Source organism: Meles meles, chromosome 6 (assembly GCF_922984935.1).
Source record: "Meles meles chromosome 6, mMelMel3.1 paternal haplotype, whole genome shotgun sequence".
Taxonomy (NCBI): Eukaryota; Metazoa; Chordata; class Mammalia; order Carnivora; family Mustelidae; genus Meles; species Meles meles.
The window spans coordinates 1,098,318-1,118,597 of record NC_060071.1 but is presented as its reverse complement, the minus strand read 5'-3'; the positions used below and the strand labels follow the sequence as shown (position 1 = coordinate 1,118,597).

At 63.8% G+C, this 20,280-nt stretch overlaps 1 protein-coding gene across 1 annotated transcript in view; it reads left to right on the top strand.

Annotated features, from left to right (window-relative positions):
- Positions 1-583: 583 nt before the first annotated feature.
- The window catches only part of ADAMTS7 (ADAM metallopeptidase with thrombospondin type 1 motif 7), a 38,761-nt gene continuing 19,064 nt past the window's right edge, over positions 584-20,280 (top strand). Inside the window, exons 1-8 of the mRNA XM_046007509.1 lie at positions 584-931; positions 7,532-7,887; positions 9,373-9,538; positions 10,495-10,694; positions 14,553-14,636; positions 14,931-15,055; positions 15,929-16,078; positions 17,275-17,418. Of these exons, the coding sequence (XP_045863465.1) occupies positions 796-931; positions 7,532-7,887; positions 9,373-9,538; positions 10,495-10,694; positions 14,553-14,636; positions 14,931-15,055; positions 15,929-16,078; positions 17,275-17,418 (1,361 nt within the window). The 5' untranslated portion in view covers positions 584-795. The remainder of the gene's footprint in view (positions 932-7,531; positions 7,888-9,372; positions 9,539-10,494; positions 10,695-14,552; positions 14,637-14,930; positions 15,056-15,928; positions 16,079-17,274; positions 17,419-20,280) is intronic.

Genomic DNA, 20,280 nt, shown 5'->3' with positions numbered 1-20,280 from the left:
CGCTTTGGCCGGCGCTAACCCAACGGCCGCGCAGGAGAGTGGACATTGTGGCTGCGGGACTGGCCTCACGTGGGAGCCGCCGCCCACCCGCCAGGCCACTCTCGGGAGCCGGCTTTGGAGTAGGGTCCACTAGGGAGTCCCCCGGGGCCCTCCGGACCCCTTTTCCCGGGGGGTCGGGCCTGTTCGGGGAAGGGCTACACTCCGGAAATTCCGGCTATTAGGGGTCTTGGAGGGTCGCGGCCCGGAGGCCCGGCTCGGCTCCGCCGCCAGAGGGCGCCTGCGGCCCGGAGGGCGGTCACGGCCGTCGGGGGGCGCCGCGCGCGCCCGGCCGGGACCCGCCCCCAAACCGCAGCTGGCGGGGCCCGCGGGGCGGCGGGGGCGGGGCGGGCCCGGGGGGCGGGCCCGGGGGGCGGAGCGGCTGGAGGGGCGGGGCGGCTGGAGGGGCGGGGCGGCTGGAGGGGCGGGGCGGCTGGAGGGGCGGAGCGGCTGGAGGGGCGGGGCGGCTGGAGGGGCGGGGCGGCCCGGCCGCGCGGCCCCCTCCCGCCCTCCCTCGACCCGCTCCGCTCCTCTCCTCTCTCTCTTTCTTTCTCTCTCGCCGTCGGGCTCTCGGTCCCTGGAGCCTCCTGCGCCGCCGAGGGGGCGGGCCCTGCAGCCTTTGTTGCCGCAGGCCGGGTCCGACGCGGGAGCTGCGCGCGGGCCGGGCATGTCCTGAGCCGGACCCGGACCGGGCAGCGAGCGGACGGGACGGACGAGAGCGCGCACGCGGGGTACCCCCCGGCGCCGCCCGCCCCGGCCATGCCCCGCCGCCCGAGCGCCCAGAGCGCCCGCAGCCCCCGCAGCGCCCGCAGCCCCCGCAGCCCCGCGCCGCGGCTGCGCCCCCTGCTCCTGCTGCTCTGCGCCCTGGCGCCCGGCGACCCCGGACCCGCACCAGGTGGGTGGCCGCCTTTCCCCGCCGGCCGGCCCCGCGCGCCCCCAGCGCACCCCGGGGGCTCGAGACCGGGCGGGGCCGGCGGGCAAAGCCGCGCACCCGGCGGCCCCGTGCCGGTGCCTGGAGGCAGCCCCTCCGTCCTCGGGTGAACCGCGCGGGGCCCCCCGGGGCTGGTCCGCGGGGCTGCACGAGCGCGGTCTGCGCGCGGAGGGCTCCGTGTCGAGCCTCGTCGGCGCCCGGTCCAGGAGCAGCCCGCCGGGACGCCGTGGGCCGGGGCGCGGGGTCACAGCTGCGGCGGGCGGTCGGCGGCGCGGGGGCCCGGCTCGCGCGCCCCCAGCACTTCCTGCCTCCCCTCCCCGGAGTGTGCAGACGCCCGAGCGCGCGGAGGGAGCGGAGGGGAGCTTCTCTCCCGGCCCTGGGCTCGGCTCTCCCTGCCCCGCCCGCGGCCTCCGACGAGCCTCTGGCCGGCGTCCAGGCCTTCCTCGGCCGCGGAGCTCCAGGCGCGTCCGAGGCAGCCGGCCTGGGATTTTAGGAGCCAAGGGTCTAGGAGACCCCGGGCCCCGCGCCCAGGGAGCCCCTGGTCTGACGGGGGTCGATCGGATAGCTGTGCGGGCCAAGCGGTCCGGACGGCTTTGTAGGGGGGGAGAGGCCAGAGCCAGGAGGGACGGAGATGGATGAACTCGGGGTGGGCTGGAGGGAGTGGGCACGTCCCTGCCCCCGGGCGTGGGCCGCATTAGGCCTGCGTGCTGGGGATGGGGGATTCTGGCCTCTCCAGCACAGGGACTGAAGGGAAAGGTGTCCGGGGCCGCAGCCTAAGGAGGCATTTAAACCAGATCTTAGAGGTTTTGGGGAGCCCTTGAGGGGAGTAGCTCAGGGGTGCGGGGGTTTTAGGGAGGTTTCCCCTAGCAGCAAGGTATACGGGGTGGAGAGGGAGCAAATATTTAATGCGCTCTTATTTCTCATCCTCTCTACAACAGCCCTGCAAGGCAGGTCATAAAAAGTTCTTTCAGGATCCAGGGGACAGGCTCGGAGAGCGTGCCCTGCCAGGTTGAGCTCCTTAGCTACCGTGTGAATCCTGTTTTATCCCTGCCCAGAGCCGGGTCCAAGGACGGACCAGGTGATGGGGATGAGGCAGCAGGAAGTGGTTGCACCAGGGAACTGTCCCTGAGCCCCTACTGGGGTCCAGGCCCCCTGGCAGTGGTGGGAGGAGGGGGGGGTCAGGACCCTCTCCACTTCCACTGCAGGCCAGCCCGTGTGTGAGCTTGGCCAAGCTCCTGCCACTCCAGGGCTGTAGTTAAGTGGGGAGAACGGTGTTTTCCCCCCCAGGGTTCTTGGGAGGATCCAGATGCTGGGTATCAGGGTAGAGTGACCGCCACTGAAAGCCACGGAGACCAGGGAGACCCTGCGGAGTCCTGTGGTTCTGGCCTGCCGTTTGAGCTTACCTGACAGAGCAGGCACCTTCTCCTGCTGATCGGCCCCCCGCACTCCTGGGGGGATGTCTGTTCCGCTAACCTCTAGGTATACAGCCTGGGGACCCCCGGCTGCCCCCGCTCAGGATGCCTGAGCTGTGTGTCGTTCTCTTTGGAGCTGCCCCAGGAGTCCTAGACCAGGGGCCCTACCGTCTCAGCACTATCTTCCTTGAGACCACAAGGGCCTATCTTGGACTCACTTTTAGGAAGTATATCCTGACTTTTTCTTCTGTGACAAAGGGCTTGTGGGGATTGATGGGACTGGGGCCCGGTAATGTCCCCATCCTCACTGCTGAATGGCACACGTGAGCCCGGTGTGCATGCCGGGCACACGCAGGCCGGCTGGAGGACACACGCGCACGCACGCACACCCTGGTTATTTTTGCCTCTTTGACGTGAGCATGGGGTCAGGTCGTTTGAAGGGCTGGACTGTGACTCGGGTTTCTGATAGAGGGAGGGTAAACTCGTCCTTCTCTGGCAGAAGCTGCAGAGTGCCAGTTCTGTCACCCAGGGATGACACTCCACGTACTTAACGCCCGCCGTGACAGGGGCTCTGTCCGATCGGCGGCGCAGGGCTCCTGACCCAGCAGGCCCGCTGCCCCGCGCCCGCAGCCGCGCTCTCGCTCAGCCCTGCGCACCCACGGAGCCTGGAGCCACAGTTAGGCCCTGCCAGCCCTGGGGGGCTGAGAGTGTCAGCCGGTCTCTGCTGGGGTCGGCTCTAGACAGTGGACGAGCTGTCTGCTTCGTAACTCGCCTGCCCCCCTTTATAAACCATTTTAATGGCAAAACAACATAAGTTACTAAAAAGATGAGAGCAGAGCAAAACCAGAAAATAAAAGTTATTGTGGAGTGGTAACTTCCTGTAAGTCTTTATTTTTTATTTTTTTTTTTTGATTAAAAAGCTCTTTTTTAAGCCATTAGGCAGAGAGAAAACAGGCTTTAGGAAATCGCGGAGAACCCTTTAGAAGCTCGCTTGCTAACTCTGGGTTATAGCTTCGCTCCCGATGGCTCAGTGCCGTCTCCGGTTCCCAGCACCTGCGTGGGAGCTCGTTCCACTCACAGCCCAGGGAAGCAGGGAGGCGGTCTCCATCTGACAGGTGGAGAAGCAGGCGGGGCGGTTGAGTTACTCACCCCAGGGCTCACCACTGCGGTGGCCCAGCTGAGATTCAGACCGGCTGTCTGGAGGGCGTGCGAGCCCTCGTGCCTTTGACCTGCCTCTCGGTCACATTTCTGAACCGAATAGGCTGCTTCTTTATGAGTCACCTCGAATTTCTGTCTTGTGCGGTTTGCCCAAGGTGGAGAGCAGGGATTCCCGACAGGGGTCGGGCGGGGGTCCCTGCCCAGGGACACTTGCTTGGAGTTCTGGGGTCACTTCTCCGCCGTGGTTCAGAATCCCCCATGTCATTCGCACCCCTGACCCTCTGCCCGATGCCCCAACACGCTGTTCTTGCCGGGAGCGAGCCACATGGCGGCCATTCCTCGGGGACCCGAGCGCTTCAGGCCGGCCCCGGTCCCGCTTACCTTCGGCTGACTTTAGCGGCCTGAGCTGGGGTGGCCCGTGCCCGGGGCGCCGCTGGGAATAATACTGAAAACGGAGCTGTGGGACGCAGTCGCTGTGTCGTCCCGCTACCTTTGTCCTTCCGCCCACGGCCCTGGGTTCTCCGAGCAGGCGGGGTGGCCGAGGCTAAGCCAGTGACGGAGTGATGTCCCTGGGCCACACAGCTGTGGAGTGACCCAGCTGGACGAACCTTCCTGTGTTCCAAGCCCGCGTGCCCGACAGTGCCGGATCCTGTCCGCGCACCGTCTCATTTTACAAGACAAGTGTGGGGGGCCCCAAGCTGGCCGCCTCTCTCGCCGGCACCCGTGGCATTTCCCGGGCCCGTCCCGCGGCATCCGCTCCGGGACACTCCAGGGTCAGAGGACCTCACGCCACCCTGTCCGATGAGGTCTCTCTTCACTTCTGTCCACCGGGGCTGTGTCCCCTCCCCTCGCCGGGCCGCTCAGCACTGGGCCCTACACACCTTTCTCGATGTTGAGGGGAGGGACAGTGTCTCACACGTTTTTCCCGGACTTTGGCTCACCTAACCGTCCCTCGCAGTTAGTAGCCAGGCCTGACGCAGCAAAGGCCACGCACCAGGGCGGCCTGACGTGGGGACAAACCTGGCGGGCGGCCCGTCTCTTGCTCCCCCGTTTCTGTGGGAAGTGCTGTGCTTTAGTCCTCGAAGGACCGCGCAGCCAGGAGGCCAAGGGCAGCCTGCATTTGGGGAACACACTGGGGGGTAGCGGGGTTGGCCGGGGGTGCGGGTCCTCTCCAGCGGGGCGCCCTGCTCCCTGCCAGCCACTGCTGCGAGGTGGGAATGGGGGCCTGACGTGGGTGGCTAAGACTTCTCAAGGAAAGCTGAAAGTGGAGATTTTTGGACAAGATCATGGCCTTTTTAAACATAGGCAACAGATTAAATGTTTTTCAATATTGGTGCAAGCCAGAATGAGGAAATAAGATCAACTCAGGGACAGGATAGAGCCCGCGGGCAGCGCTGGACCCCAAATGCCCCGGCGAGGGTGTCGGAGTGCAGAGTCTCCTCCAACAAGCCGGCCCCCTGGCTTCCAGAGCTCAGCCTTGGGGACCATCACGTCATAGGCCCTGCACGGCCAAGGGACATACAGACTCTGGGGCCCTAGAGTCCTGGGTCTGTGGAATCCATCTGTGGGCTGGGTCTGGAGCCCTCACAGCCTTTAGAGCTGGGCAGGTACTGCTGACGTCCGGCCAAGGTCACTCCCCGCGGAGGATTTCCGGACTTCCCTGATGATCACAGTCCCCTGAGGCTCTTGGTGAAAAAACGCAGCTTCCCAGTCCCATTTCCTGGAGACATTGATTCAGCGGGTCTGGGACGGGGCCTGGGAATTTGGTTTAATTTGGTTTTCACAAATTCTTACCCGAGAAGTCTGGGAAACCCTTGCATTCGTGTCCTCCAGAGACTTGGAGAGGGAAGCTTTGCCCGGAACCTCACAGACTGACCCCACCCGCCCGCCTCGGACGGACCTTGCTCTTGGACAGCGCCGTGGGCTGCCCACCGGGCGGCTGTGGATGCGGGGGCGCGGCCTGGGCGGGGGCACAGCACTGGCGCGTGCGGACGTCTGCATGTGGTTCCGCAGGAGACGGGCGAGGTGGTTTCTGCAGCCTGGCCCGGATGGAGCTTTGGCTGGGCTTGGCTGCCCCTGCAGCCCCAGCAGGCGGCCACAGAGAGGTCCCTGGCGGGACTTTTCCGGGCGCCCAGGCATTCCTACGGCCCGAGGGGTCATTGTCCTGGGCGGCCAGGATTCCGGAGAGCTGGGCATACACCCAGTTGGGCAGGGCAGGACCTCGGGCTGAGAGAAACATTGGACGTGCCAGTTTCCTAACTGTTCCTCAGAGCCTAGGGACACGAGCTTCAGCGCCAGGACCCCCGGCCCCCACCGCAGCACTGCTCTGATGTGTCTGTGTGTCTACACGAGGTTCCTTGTGAAGACCAGGTCTGGTAGCTACACAAGTTTGCAAAGTTACTCTAGGACAAGTCCTTTATGTCAGTGACCGGGAGACAGGCCCAGCGAGGCACGGACTGCTGAGAGCGCACAGCCGTGTTCCTGCAGAGACTGAAGCCGTGTGGGGGGCCTGGAATGCGGTCTCGGCTCTGTCCCTCTCGCTCTGTGGCTCTGGGCCAGTGTGGACTTCCCCGAACCCCCGTGCTTTCTCCAGAAGCAGCCTGCAGCCTTCACCGCGGGGGTCCTCGTCTGGAATCCCCAGCCCCAGGGACACGGGCAAGATGTAAAGGACCATGAACTCCGAAGGGAAGATAGAACGTCTAAGTTAGCGTTTTCTTCAGTTATGCGTGGTCACACCAACGACGGTAATGAGCAGCCCTTGTGACTTTGTTTCCGACCCAGCAAACGTGTTCTGTTGCATTTGCCCTTGGGCCCTGCCTTGTGTGTGAGGACGAGGGCTGGCATCGGCAGCCCAGTTGCAGAGTCGTGCTGATGGCTGTGTTCCAGTATGGTCTGCTTCCTTGGCTCTCACTTGCATTGTATCCTATGCATTCGAGAACGTTATTCTGAGAAGGGGTCCGTGGCAAAAAAGGTTAAGAGAAGGTGTGACCGGGACTCCATGAAGACGGCGATGGGGATTCCGCCTCAGGCAGGGGCCTGCGTGCAGGTCTGCAGTTTTTTCAGTCCTGGAACCTTCTCTCCCCATGAACTCTAGTGTGTAACAGAAGCCCAGCAGAGCCGCCCTGCTGGGGTGGGGGCCATGCAGCTGTGTGGTCCTCCTCGGTCGCCCCATGCCAGGGGGCCTGGAGGCACATGCAGAACCCTCTGGCCCCGAGAGCGCATTTTTAAATCCCGCAGCTCTACAGTCACCGTAGTAATCCTGATCGCTGGCAGGTGCAGTCAGCCGGCCAGGCCCCCGAGGGCTGGGGGGGTCAGTTCATTGATTCCCACAAGAGCCCCTGGAGTAGAGCGGTGATTACCTCCATTCCACGTAGTCACTCAGCGCTTACTGAGCAACTACTTCTTGTTACCGACCCCGAGCGCTAAGACACTCTTCTGGCCGGTAAAGTTCCAGCAAAGACTAAGGATTCTCGCCCTCCTGGGGTTACCCCGGGAGAACATTGACAAATAGAAACAGTTGAAATGTGAAGCCACATGGTGCGTCTGAGGTGCTCTGGGGAGAAAAACAGCGGGGAAGGGGGACAGGGAGCGGCGGTGTGAAGATAGAGTGCTCAGGGGAGGGCTCCGTGAGCCCCGGGAGCAGGATGAAGGTTCTGGCCCACGGAGCCCCACTGGCGGGGCAGCAGGTGTGAGGCGGTGGGCTGAGGGGCAGGCACTTGGGCAGGTGCAGGGAGGTGGGATGGAGCAACGGACTTGCCCGGGCCCCCTCGGCGGCCGCCAGAGCTTTGCCTTTTCCTGATATGCGGCCAGGTCAGGGTGGGCGCCACGGCAGGGCTGGGCGCTCGGTCCATCGGTTTGGCAGCCTGGGGAGGGGCGGGGGCCCATGGGGGGTTAGTGGGTAGCCCGGGGAGAGAATTGGGCGGCGGCGGGGGCACCCGGCCTCCGCCTCCTCTGCGGCCCCTTCACGCCGGGTCGCCGCGGTTTCTCCCCGCAGGGCACGGCGCGGCCGGCCGCGCGGCGCTGGACATCGTACACCCGGTGCGCGTGGACGCAGGGGGCTCCTTCCTGTCCTACGAGCTGTGGCCGCGCGCGCTGCGCAAGCGGGACGTGTCCGCGCGCCGCGCCGCGCCCGCCTTCTACGAGCTGCAGTACCGGGGGCGCGAGCTGCGCTTCAACCTGACCACGAACCCGCACCTGCTGGCACCCGGCTTCGTGAGCGAGACGCGGCGGCGCGGCGGCCTGGGGCGCACGCTCATCCGCGCCCGCGCGCCCGCCTGCCACCTGCTCGGCGAGGTGCAGGACCCCGAGCTGGAGGGCGGCCTGGCGGCCATCAGCGCCTGCGCCGGGCTGGTGAGTGCGCACCCCCCACCCCCAGGTCGGGCCTGGACCTTGGCGGGTGTTGTCCCCCCGCTTGGCGGTCCTCCCTCCTCCAGCCTGAGCGCCAGCCGGAAGCGCCCGCTGACCTCGTTAGCACGGCCTGCGGGGTGGGTCGGGGAGGGTCTCCCACCCCGCATTTCCGGCCCTTCCCCAGAGTGGAAGCTGCAGGGGCAGGGACCCCCCTTTGAGAACCACTGCGCTGACAGGGAGCTCTTCAAACAGCGCAGCCGTCCTTCCGCCAGGAGCCTCCCTTATGACTCTGTTTCTCCTAAGATCCCTTTAGGGCGTTCTCTGGGTCAGACAGCCTCCGGCTCCCTTTCCTTTGGGGAGACGGGGCCCCAGCTGGCCGCTGTGGGTAGAGGTGCTGCTGGCTAGGGCCTGGGGCCGCCGTCCCCTCCCGCGGCCACTCTGGGCGGCACCGGGACCCCTTCTGCTCCTGGTGGGTGACGGGCCCTGCCCTCTGTGGGAGGTGGGGTGTGTGGGGGGGGACGTGTGTGCACTGTCAGCCGACCACTGTTCCCTCAGCTCCCAGGGCGCAGGCAGGCCGTGGGCTGGAGGACCGGGCCTGACGGTGGACAGACCGCAGCACAGCCGCAGGTCATGGGGACCTCGGGGAGCCTGGGCCCGTCCTCCTTCATCTCGTTAATCTCGTAGAAGCTGCCCCAGCTGGGCCCGCGGGAGCTGTTTCCGCCGGCGGGCCAGGAGGCCGGCTTGGAGGGCACTGCCCACAGCCGCCTGGTTACGCACTCCAACCCAGTCGCCGGGGTGCGCTTTCTGGCCCGCGGGGCTCTCGGCTCTGCCCAGCCTGAGGGGGGCAGACTTGGGGCCAAGGAGGGAGCTGCAGAGGCGAGAAAACCCTTCTCCCTGCTGGAGGCCTGGGCTTCGTCCGGAGGTGGTGGGCTGCCTGGACATTTCCCAGCACCCCTCCCCGGCCTCTCTGATGCTGGCAGACGGGCACCCGGAGACACCCCCGCCTGCCTCCCTGCTCTGGCAGGCCCTGGCACCGGGAGCCAGGATGTCCTGGTGACCGTGGGCATCCCCGCAGCTGGGGCGTGGGCAGAGTCAGTGAGTGATTCGCTGCCTTGGGGAGACTGGGATGCAGGCAGCCGCGAGAGGGCACAATGGCGGGCAGCCGACAGGAGGGAGCGCGGTCTGGGGGCCCGGCCGCTGACTCAAGAAGGCCCTCCGGGCATATGTGGAAAATGCCATCTTAGATGTACCAGAGCCCCTTTTCCTGCCCCTGACGGGTGACGGGGAAGCGTCCTCCTGAGACTCGCGGCTTCCGAGCTCTGCCTTGGGTGGAGGGTTCAAGGCCCGGAGGGAGGAAAGCGTGTGCACTTGGGGTCAATCGGGGTGCTGGGAGCAGGGTGGCCTCAGCTGGCAGGATGGGCCTCGGGGACGGGTGTGCAGAGCGCCCAGTGCCAGCCCTGTCCTGTGACCCTGGCCCTTCTTCCCCAGAAAGGTGTGTTCCGGCTCTCCAACGAGGACTACTTCATCGAGCCCCTCGAGGGCGTCCAGGCCCGGCCTGGCCACGCCCAGCCACACGTGGTCTACAAGCGCCAAGCGCCGGAGAGGGAAAGGACGCCTGGTGACCCCGTGGCCGCAGGCACCTGTGGGGTACAAGGTATGCGCCGCTGCTGCCGGCTCTGGGGAAGGCCACGGGCCTGGAGGCACGGAGCGCTTTTCTGGAAGCCTCCCTTGTCCACACGTCCATGCTCAGCTCCCCTGAAACAAAAGGATGCGGACAGGCCGGCGGACATCACCGTAGCCTCCGCCTTCCGAAAGGGCCACGGGCCTGGGGCCTCTGCTGCCCGGCCTGCCCCTGCCCTGGGCTCCTCCCTGTCCGGTGCCTCCCCTCCTCGCGCACTGAGGCTCTGCCGGCTCCTCCCGAGCAGCCAGCCCGGCAGCGCCACTGGCCACCAGCCTCCCTCCCGTCCCCACTCTGCCCAGCCCACCACAGCCAACCTCGGTTCCTGGGCAGCTCCTCCTCTGCCAGCGGCCACATCGCTGGCCAGTCCAGGTATGGAGCTGCCCAGCAAGCACTCTGGGCTGTGGGGACCGCTCGGCCGGCCTGCCGGCCCCGGAGGCTGCCTCGGCTCGGGGCCTCCGCTCAGCGGAACAGGTACCCAGACTCACAGTCTTCCGGGCTTCACAGATGTGCGTCCTCCTCTCGGGGCAGCCTGGGACAGGCGAGCAGGTCTCTAGTGGGAGTGGCCTCCTGGGTGGGCGGTGGGCCCCGGGGTCCCTGCGCTGGGATCCACCCAGCCTCACAGACAGGGAGCGCCTGGGGGGCGGGGGAGATGGGGACCCCCATCAACTCTACCATCGTGCCCCGAGGGTACCTTCAGAGAGTCTGCAGCTGATTCCTCTTTACTCCTCCGGGGAGCTCGGGGTCAGGGGTGGGAAGTGACCAGCACAGGGTCACACAGCAGAGGTCCAGGACAGAGCCACGGTGGGAGTCCAGGCCACTAGCCCTGGGCCCAGCGCCGTTCCTGCGGCTCCGGGGCGAGCCACGGAGCAGAGGCCCTTGTGATGCACACCCTGGGCCAACCGCTGACCCCCAACCCCCGCGGCCCACAGCATCCGCGGAGCCGGAGGCGCGGCGGGAGCGCTGGGAGCAGCGGCAGCAGGCGCGGCGGCGGCCACGGCCGCGGCGGCTCCATCAGCGCTCCGTCAGCAGAGAGAAGTGGGTGGAGACCTTGGTGGTGGCCGACGCCAAAATGGTGGAGTACCACGGGCAGCCGCAAGTCGAGAGCTACGTGCTGACCATCATGAACATGGTGAGCCTGCGCAGCGTGCGGTGGGTGGTGTTGGAGGTGCCGGCCGGCCGGCAGGCTGGACCCTGGGCCTGGGCAGGAGGAGCGGCGTCCGGGCTCCGCAGTCCAGGCGGGCCGGGCTGGGCACGGGGCGTCCCCAGGAGAGAGCGGGGCCCATGTTGAGCCTGTGGGAGTGGTGGCTGTGCAGAGCAGGGAGCGGAGGCGGGCGGCGGTTTCAGCCGCTGTGCACACCCCCCGGGGCGCCCGTGCTCGTGTGGGTGCATTCACACTGCTCTAAGCAGACCTGCCCCTTTGTGCCGCGATCTCTGGGCCCTGGGGACATGGAAGCACCCAGTCAGGGCGGCCCCTGCCTTCGACACCAGCATTTGTGAGCGTTCGAAGGGTCTTTCCAGTGCTAGAGTCTGCCAGCTGCTGACCTCAGGTGACACCTGGCGGGCCCGAGCCTCAGTTTGCTCATCTGTGACCTGGGCATGATGATGGGAGCTGGGGCTGTCCCTGCTGATCTGGGCCCTGCAGGCCGGTTGGGAAAAGTAGGCCGTGAGAGGGTGAGTGGTCTGCTCAGGTCACGCTGCACGCGAGGCAGGGCGGACCTGGATGAGAGCTGGGGCGTCCTGGAATCGCAGGGTGCCGGCCACTCCCTCCCTGCGGCCTCCCTGTGACAGGAAAGATCGGTGTCCCGGCCCTAGCAGGCCGCCCAGGGCAGACGCCACGTGGCCCCCTCTGCCGGGTGAGCCGGTGTGCGCTCTGCGCGCCAGGGCCACAGTCAGCTGTGTCCTCGGCACCAGCCCCTTACCTCCCGCAGCCCCGAGACGTACAGCGTCTGGCCACCGGCTTCTAGAGTTGAGGCGGGGGTTCCAGGACAGGAGGGGCCTCTGTCGTGGTCTCCGCGCCCCCATGGCTCCAGCCTCCCCAGCAAGCTCAGCTCTGGGCCAGTTCCGGCCTGACGTGGCGGTCCTCAGGCTCCCTGCTCCTCATGCGGTGAGAGCCGCTGCCTTCCACCTGGCCCGGGAGACCTCAGAGCCCAGCCGAGCCTCCGTGTGGCCTTGTCTGCCCAGCAAAGGGGACGCCCTACAGGCCAGGGTTTGGGGGAGGACAAGCAAGGCCAGATTCTAAGGCCACAGGGTCGGCGTCCCATCTCAGGGCTCAGCCAGACAGAGGCCCAGGAGCTGGGCTGGCCCCTCTGGCTGTTCATTTCCCCTCATCCTTCCTGGGTGTTCCCATAGGCCAGGTGCTGGGCCCTTCAGGCTCCCCCATGGTGTCCCCTCGGGGATGGGTCAGCCATTTGGCCTGGGGCCTGGCCCCTTCCTGCCTCCCTGTCCAGGGGCACAGGACCCGTGCCTTCACTTTAGGAGCCCCGTCCTGGAGGAGGGGTTGGGGCTGTCATTCACCTGCTTTGGACCATATCAGGCTCTCCTGAGTCGGCAAGTCCAGCATGGGTCGGGTTAGAGTGGTGCTGCCCTGGAGCCTCACCGTGCTGCGTACCTGGGACATGGGGGGGGGGCATGAGCCTCTGAGAAGCACTGCAGCCTCGTGAGCACCTGCTCGTCCAGTGTCCCATGGTCACTGCCTTGCCTCGGGCTCACTTCCACCTTACAGGGGAGGGAACAAAGGTTCAGAGAGGTCTAGGGACGTGTTCACAGTCACATAGCTGATTACTGGCCGAGCCAGGGCTGGAGCTCAGATCTGTCTGCCTCCAAAGCCCCACTCTGTCCTCTGCCCGGGGACAGGCAGCTGTGAGGCTGTGGTGGCCAGAGCTTGCTAGAAGGATGGGGGAACAGAGTGGTCGAGATGGGGAGAGCTCACCCTCTTTGTCCCTCTGGAGGACATGCTCATTCACTGAATGCGGATCCCACGCTTGGGAGACTCTCTGCTTCATTGTAACATTTCTCAAAGAATGTTCCAGGGAGGACTCACTCCAAGAGATGGTAGTAAGTATTTTGTGAAAGAAGGTGGCAACAGAGGTTAACAACACTGACTCGTTTGCTGCAGAACTTTTCAGAGCCTTCAGAGCTAAAGTGCATTGAGAATCTCTAAAACCAGACAGATGGCATTTCCCAAAGCTAAGAAGTAAGAGCAGGGGCTCTGGGTCAAACCTGGTTGTGATCCCAGATTTCTTTTAAAGATTTTATTTATTTATTTGACAAAAAGAGATCACAAGCAGGCAGAGAGGCAGGGCGGGGCGGGGCGGGGCGGGGCGGGGCGGGGCGGGCGGGGCGGGGCGGGGGGGGGCGGGGGGGGCGGGGCGGGGGGGGCGGGGCGGGGCGGGGCGGGGCGAGGCGAGAAGACCTCCTGCTGAGCAGAGAGCCCGATGTGGGGCTCGATCCCAGGACTCTGGGACCATGACCCAATCCGAAGGCAGAGGCTTTAACCCACTGGCCACCCAGGCACCCCAACATTCAACAGATATTTCTTGAGTGCTCATCGTGGGTCAGGCCCTGGATGGGTCGCTGGGATGTCAGAGGGGGCCCACACAGACACGGCCTGCGTGGAGCTCGGGTCTGGCGGGGGAGCATGATGTTAGTGAAACCGTCATCCTGAGGAACATGCAGGTCAGCAGAGGGGCTGCTAGGAAGGACGAGTTCACGGGGCTTTGGGAGCGTCGGGTGGAAGGAAGGCTCCCGGGCAGGTGTGCCGGAGGGTGAGAGCTGGAGAGATGAGAGGATGGGTGTTCCAGGTGAGGACACAGCATCTGCAAATGCCCTGTGGTAGGGACGCTCACGGGATTCTGAGAGTGAGCCAGATTGGTCGGAACCAGGCAGTGGGGACAAGAGAGGTGGTGAGCGAGTGGGTCAGGACTGGGACTTGGTCCTCGCCCAGTGGACGGGAAGCCCCGCTTACTGCTTTAAGCAAGGGCACGATGTGGTTGGGCTTGCGTTTTGGTGGCAGGCAGGGGGCTGCGAGGCTGTAGGTGGGCAGGGTGCGTGGGGACACTGCTTAGAGGCCTCTACAGCCGGCCAGGCAGGAGGTGCCGGCCCCTCGGCCTGGGCAGTGCCTTGGGGGCGGATGCAGGGCAGCTGGAGGGGGCAGGAGGGGTTGCCTTGGGGGGGTGGCACATAGGGCCCCCTTGTCTGACCCGTCCCTGACCTTGGGCTCTCAAAGCGCCATTCGTCCCTGTGACCGGGGCCTACGGCACCCTGCTGAAGCGTGTGTTTGTCCGTTCCTGTCTGAATGTTATATCTCCGGAGAGACTTACTAGAAGCCCCCCTAACCACCTGTCCTGCCATTTCCGCCACCAGGAACCTGACGCCTGCCCGGTCCTGGGCCAGCCCCTTCCCCGTGCTAAGGGAGCCTCACAGAGAAGCTAGCTTTCCCTGGCCCGTTCCCTGCCCCTCGATGCACCTGCTGCCTTTGGGGTGGCCTTCTCTCCTGGCACTGAGTGGGGGGCTCCGTGTAGCCACGGGGCCTGGGCACATGGGCACGCCTGCCCCGCGGGATGGCAGGCCAGTGGGGAGACCCGGGGCTGTGCCTGCCCCACCCCGTCTCTCAGCGCTGCCCAGGTCTCCTGTCTCATGGGAGGGCTCAGTCCTGGGATGCTGGTCTGGTGTCCCCCCAGGGCAGGAGGAGGAGGTGGCCAAGCTGTCCCAGCCCAAGAGAGCAGGCAAGCCAGGACCCTGGGACGCGCCGAGAACCCATATTTGAGCTGTGAGCCAGGGAAGCCGATCCCATGCCGGTGCTCAGGGCCGGCCGGGGCCTGGGAGGGGTTACATGTGGACTCTGCTGGTGCTGGGTTGGGGACACGTGGGGACAGTGTGCTGCGCGGGCAGCCTGTGTGTGGGGGGGGGCGTGCACACGTCTGGGTGGGTCGGTGGCAGCTGTCTGCACCTTCCACCAGGGTGACAGCCCAACCCCATCTCTCGGCAGGTGGCCGGCCTGTTTCACGACCCCAGCATCGGGAACCCCATCCACATCACCGTCGTGCGCCTCATCCTGCTGGAGGAGGAGGAGGTGAGAGGTCACGGGCCCCGGGCTGCCCCGTCCCCGGAGCCACCCTGTGCGGAAGGGCGCCGGGAGCCAGCTCAGCCCGGGCGGGGCCCCCTTCGCCCCCCGAGTCCCTGGCCGGCCCTCTCTCCGGTCCCCCGGGATGTGCCTGCGGGAGGGGTGGTCAGACTGGAACTGGACCAGAGCCCACAGGTCTGGCTGTTGTGTCCCCGCCCTCTGTGTCCTGCACCCCCGTGGGGGAGAACGGGGCCTGGCCTTCCGGGCTCAGGGAGGCCCAGTGGCCATTCTCTGTGCCCCCAGGAAGACCTGAAGATCACACACCATGCGGACAACACCCTGAGGAGCTTCTGCCGGTGGCAGAAGAACATCAACATGAAGGGGGACGCGCACCCGCTGCACCACGACACGGCCGTCCTGCTGACCAGGTGCGGGGGGGGCTGCCGTCCTGCTGACCAGGTGCGGGGGGGGGGGGGGTTGCCGTCCTGCTGACCAGGTGCGGGGGGGGGGTTGCCGTCCTGCTCACCAGGTGCGGGGGCTGCCGTCCTGCTGACCAGGTGCAGGGGGGGGTTGCCGTCCTGCTGACCAGGTGCGAGGGGGCTGCCGTCCTGCTCACCAGGTGCGGGGGGGCTGCTCTGGAGCCTCGGAGGGTGGCTGTAGACAGGTTCCGCCGCTGTTTGGGGAGATCTTTCTATACTGAGATGATGTGGGACGCCCTACACCCGCACCCCTTCCCTGGGGTTCGCATCTACACCCCTGCTCCTTCCCCGGTGCTCCCAGCGCAAGCCCACAACCGGGGCACGGACCCTGGTCCTGTCCACAGACCCGTTCGCACGTCCCCAGCTGGTCATCACGCGCACGTGTGCTTTACGCACTGGATCACACGTGTGAGTTCCTGTGTCCACCCCTGCGGTCTGCAGAAAGGGCAGTTCTGTTGGAAGGAGCCCCCTGCCCCCGTTGGACAGCCAAGGCTGCCCTGGCCGCCAGTCCCCCCCCCCCACCTCAGACGAACGCAAAGGGGTCGGCGGTGGTCGTCCAGGGTCTCCCTCTGCTGGGTCCCAGCAGTGCCTCGGTGCCCTCCGGGGGAACCAGAATCTTGCTGGGCTGCGTCCCAGGCGCCTGCGTCCCAGGCGCCAGCAGGCGTCCCGCTTGCCTGAGGGCCCTGCCCCAGGCGTGACTGCGGTGCTGGTGGGCTGTCTGGGCGGGAGGGGACAGCCGCCCTCCTCGCGGCTCGCTCTCGGCTGGGGTGGGCCTGGCGCAGGGCCAGGTCAGCCTGAGGGCGGCTTCTCTCGCACCTGCAGGAAGGACTTGTGTGCGGCCACGAACCAGCCCTGCGAGACGCTGGGCCTGTCCCACGTGGCGGGCATGTGCCAGCCGCACCGCAGCTGTAACATCAACGAGGACACGGGGCTGCCGCTGGCCTTCACCGTGGCCCACGAGCTCGGACACAGGTACTCCGCCTGCTCTGCACACACAGCTTCCCCTGCCTGCCCCTGGGGCGCCGGCTCCCAGCCAGCGGGGCCTGCCCTGGCCTGGCCATGCACTGTCCCTGCCTCGTCCCCACAGCCAGGCTGCTCTCCTGTCCGCTGGGGAGAGGCCCAGCCAGGTACCCCGGGGGCCAGCTCAGGGTGTCCTGTGTGAGGCGGGGTTGGCGTGGCCGGGACGTCAGCGGGGGTCTGGAGCGGCCCCTCCGCGGTGCTCTCTGTGCTCGCGTTCTGACTCTTGGTCCCTCCACACGTGTATTCCCAGTTGCCCCGTGACCCCAGGCAAGTGACCTGCCTTCTCTGGGCCTTTGTGCACGCCCTGCTGGTCAAGGGGGTCGGAGCTGGCGATGCTCATGGTTCCGGCCAGCCAGCCTGTCCGCATGAGGCTCTAGGGTTAAGGGTGGTCCACACGCTCAGCCGGCCGTGCGAGGAGGTCCGGCTGTTCGGTGGGGCCGCGCCTCAGGCCGCTGCGCCAATGAGGGTGGGCCGCAGCCAGGTCCGCCGCTCAGAGGTTTGGGGGTTCATGGTTTACCTGCTCAGGCTCCTCGAGGGACAGCGTGCAGGGTCTCGAAGACGCCCATGGTGCTAGAAAGAGCCCGGTGCCCCAGACCTGCCGTTCCCTGGCTGCGTTCCCTCGGCCGGGCCCCGAGCCTGTCTGAGCCCCCCCAGGCCGCTCTGAGGGCTGAGCAAGATGGGGTCTCTGCCAGGGCATAGCACCGTGCCCGGCAGTCCTAAGTGCCAAGCCGACGTAATCTTTCTCGGCTCCGTCCCAAGGATGGCGTCCTAAGACCCTTTCTGTGGTAGGGCAGCTTGGATGCCCTCCTCTGGCGCACAGCCGCAGGCCGAGGTTGACGTCCGGGGTGCTGGGCGCCAGGGAGGGAGCTGGGGCTGCTCTCCCGGCAGTGCCCCCCGCCGGCTGGTCCCGGCAGGTGCCGTCAGGCTCGGGCAGGTGGCCCTGGAGGAGGGCTCAGGGAGCACAGCTGTGCCACCCCCATTGTAGGTCAGGAAGGCAGAGGCTCCCAGAGGGGTTGACCTTCTGGAGGCTGCACAGCTGTCTGATGGGTTCGCCCCGTGCAGGCGGCGGGAAGGGGCGGGAGGCGGCCGGAAGGGGCGGGAGGCGCTCCTCCACCGCTCACCTGCCCGCGGCCTCTGCTCTCGCACAGCTTTGGCATTCAGCACGATGGAAACGGCAATGACTGCGAGCCCGTTGGGAAACGGCCTTTCATCATGTCTCCACAGCTCCTGTACGACACCGTCCCCCTCACCTGGTCCCACTGCAGCCGCGAGTACATCACCAGATTCCTGGAGTAAGCCACGCTCGGGGTGGGAGGGGGCGGCCCCAGCGGCGTTCCAGATGGAGGGTGGCGCAGAGGGGCAGCCAGTGGAGCCGGGGCCGGCAGGTGGAGCTGGGGTGGGTCTCCCCCTCCGCTGGGCTGGAAGGACAGGCCATCTGAGCCGGTCCGACAGTAACAGCTGACACACACATAGAAGCGAGAGCAGTGGTGTTCGCATGGGGACGGGGCTGAGATACCAGGGACCCGAGGGCTCTCGGGAAGGCAGGGGCCGAGGTGGGACTCGGGGACCATGGGTCCAGGATGGGGACGCGATCCTTGGGTTTGGGATGGGATGGAAGCCAGACAGGGCACAGGACTGGCCACGTGGCCAGTGGAGTCCAGGGAAAAGTGCCGAAGCTTAAAGTTTTTCCTTTCTTTCACGTCCTCTAAGTTTTATTTGCTATTTAATGTTCTAAACAAAGAAAAACTTAAAAATTTAAATTATTAGCACAGTCTTACTGTTGACCTTTATTCTGTGCAGCACTAGCTGTAAGTGCAAGCATAAGAGCGTCGACCTCCTGTGTGAGTCACCGAAGTGCCACAGTGCGCATAACCCGGCAGGATTCATTCTGCTTCCTAATGTGTGTGCGTTCTGCCCACACTCCTTGCCTTCGGCTTGATAGCCAGTAAGCAAAGTCTGAAGGGAGAAGGGTCTGGGGGCTGCGCCCTGTCCCCTTCTGCCTCCTCGTTTCCAGTGCACGCTTGGCAGAGACGGGGAAGTAGGACCAGTAACAAGGGACAGCACAGCTTCTGGTGGTTCATGTTGCTCGGCACGCCACTGCCTTCTTTCTGCATCTGGAGCAAGTTCTGGTTCCAGGGGACAGTGTGGCCTCTGCCCCCGTTCCAGTTTAGACCAGCTGCTTTCTGGGCCTGCCCTAACATTGTCCTTTGGGGTCATCCTACTATCGATGTAGAGGAGATGCTTCTTTGTTCTGCTGGAGCACATCGCCAAGTAGCTTTCTGAGAAAAGGCGCGTGGAGGTGAGGGGTTTGCTTGTTTGAAGGAGTTCCTTCTCTCCTCACCCCTGAGTGGTAGTTGGATTTGATATCAGCTTCGAGCCAGAAGTCACCCGCCCTCAGCCTTTCAAAGGCTTTTTCCCATTGTCCTCTGGCTCCTAACATTGCTGCCGAGAAGGCCCTTTCCAGTCTTATTCCCAGGCCTCTGTCATGACCTCCTAAAACATCTGGAAGCTTTTCTTTCTCTTTTTCTCTCTCTTATGATGATTGGAAATTTCGCAGTCGTGCCTTGATCTGTTTTTGTTTTGGAGGGTTCTTCCTAGATGCTTTTTTTTTGGGGGGGGGTTAATTCAGTGAGGTTGACGCACAGCGTAATAATAATTTCAGGTGTACGATTCCGTGATTCGATACTTGCATCCACCACCAGGTGCTCATCATGACAAGTGCCCTCCTTAGTCCCCATCACCTCTCTCCCCCGTTACCTTCATCTCCCCTCTGGTGACCAGCAGTGTTTCCTCTAGAGATGAGTCTGTTTCTTGGTTTGCCTCCTCTTTCTTTACCCTTTTTGTCCATCTGTTTTGTTTCTTAAATTCCACATGTGAGTGAAATCACATGTTGTTTTGTCTTTCTTTTATTCTGCTTAGCATAATATCCTCCAGTCCCAAACACGTCATTGCAAATGGCAAGATTTTGTTCTTTTTGATGGCTATGTAATATTCCATTGCACGCACGCACGTGTGTATGTATGTATGTGTGTGTGTACACACCACATCTTCTTTACCTATTCATCTATCGAGCAGCTCTGGGGCTGCTCCCATATCTCGGCCATTGTAAGATAACACTACAATAAACGGGTGCACGTATCCCTTCAAATTAGTATTTTTGTATCTTTGGTTAAATAGCTTAGTGCAATTACTGGGTCGTAGGGTATCTCTATATTTAACTTTTTGAGGAACCTCCATGCTGTTTTCCAGAGTGGCCGCCCCAGCTTGGATTCCCACCAACAGTGTAGGAGGGCTCCCCTTTCTCCACATCCTCACCAACACCAGTTGTTTCCTGACGTGTTCATTTTAGCCATTCTGACTGGTGTAAGGTGGGATCTCACTGTGGCTGTAAATAGCATTTCCCTGATGATGAGTGATGCTGAGCATCTTTTCATGTGTCTGTTGGCCATCTAAATGTCTTCTTTGGAGAAATGTCTGTTCGTCTCCCGCCCATTTTTAGTTGGATTATTTGTTTTGTGTGTTGGGTTGTATCAGTTCTTTATGTATCTTGGATACTAATCCTTTATTAGATATGTTGTTTGTAAATACCTTCTCCTGTTCCATAGGTTGCCTTTTAGGTTTTTTTTTTGTTTTTTTTTTTTAAATATTTTATTTATTTGACAGAGAGAAATCACAACTAGGCAGAGAGGCAGGCAGAGAGAGAGGAGGAAGCAGGCTCCCTGCGGAGCAGAGAGCCGGATGTGGGGCTCGATCCCAGAACCCTGGGATCATGACCCGAACCGAAGGCAGAGGCTTTAACCCACTGAGCCACCCAGGTGCCCCTGCCTTTTAGTTTTGTTGATTGTTTCCTTCACTGTGCAGAAACTTTTTATTTTGATATAGTCCCAATAGTTTATCTTTGCTTTTGTTTCCCTTGCCGGAGGCGTAGCTAGAAAAAAGTTGCTACGGCCAACGTCAGAGAAATTACTGCCTGTGCTCTCTTCTAGGATTTTTATCGTTTCATGTCTCATGTTTAGGTCCCTAGTCCATTTTCAGTTTATTTTTGTGTATGGTGTAAGAAAGTGGTCTTGTTTCATTGTTCTGCATGTGGCTGTGCTGTGTTCCCAGCACCATTTGTTGAAGAGACTGTCTTTTTTCCATTGGATATTCTTTCC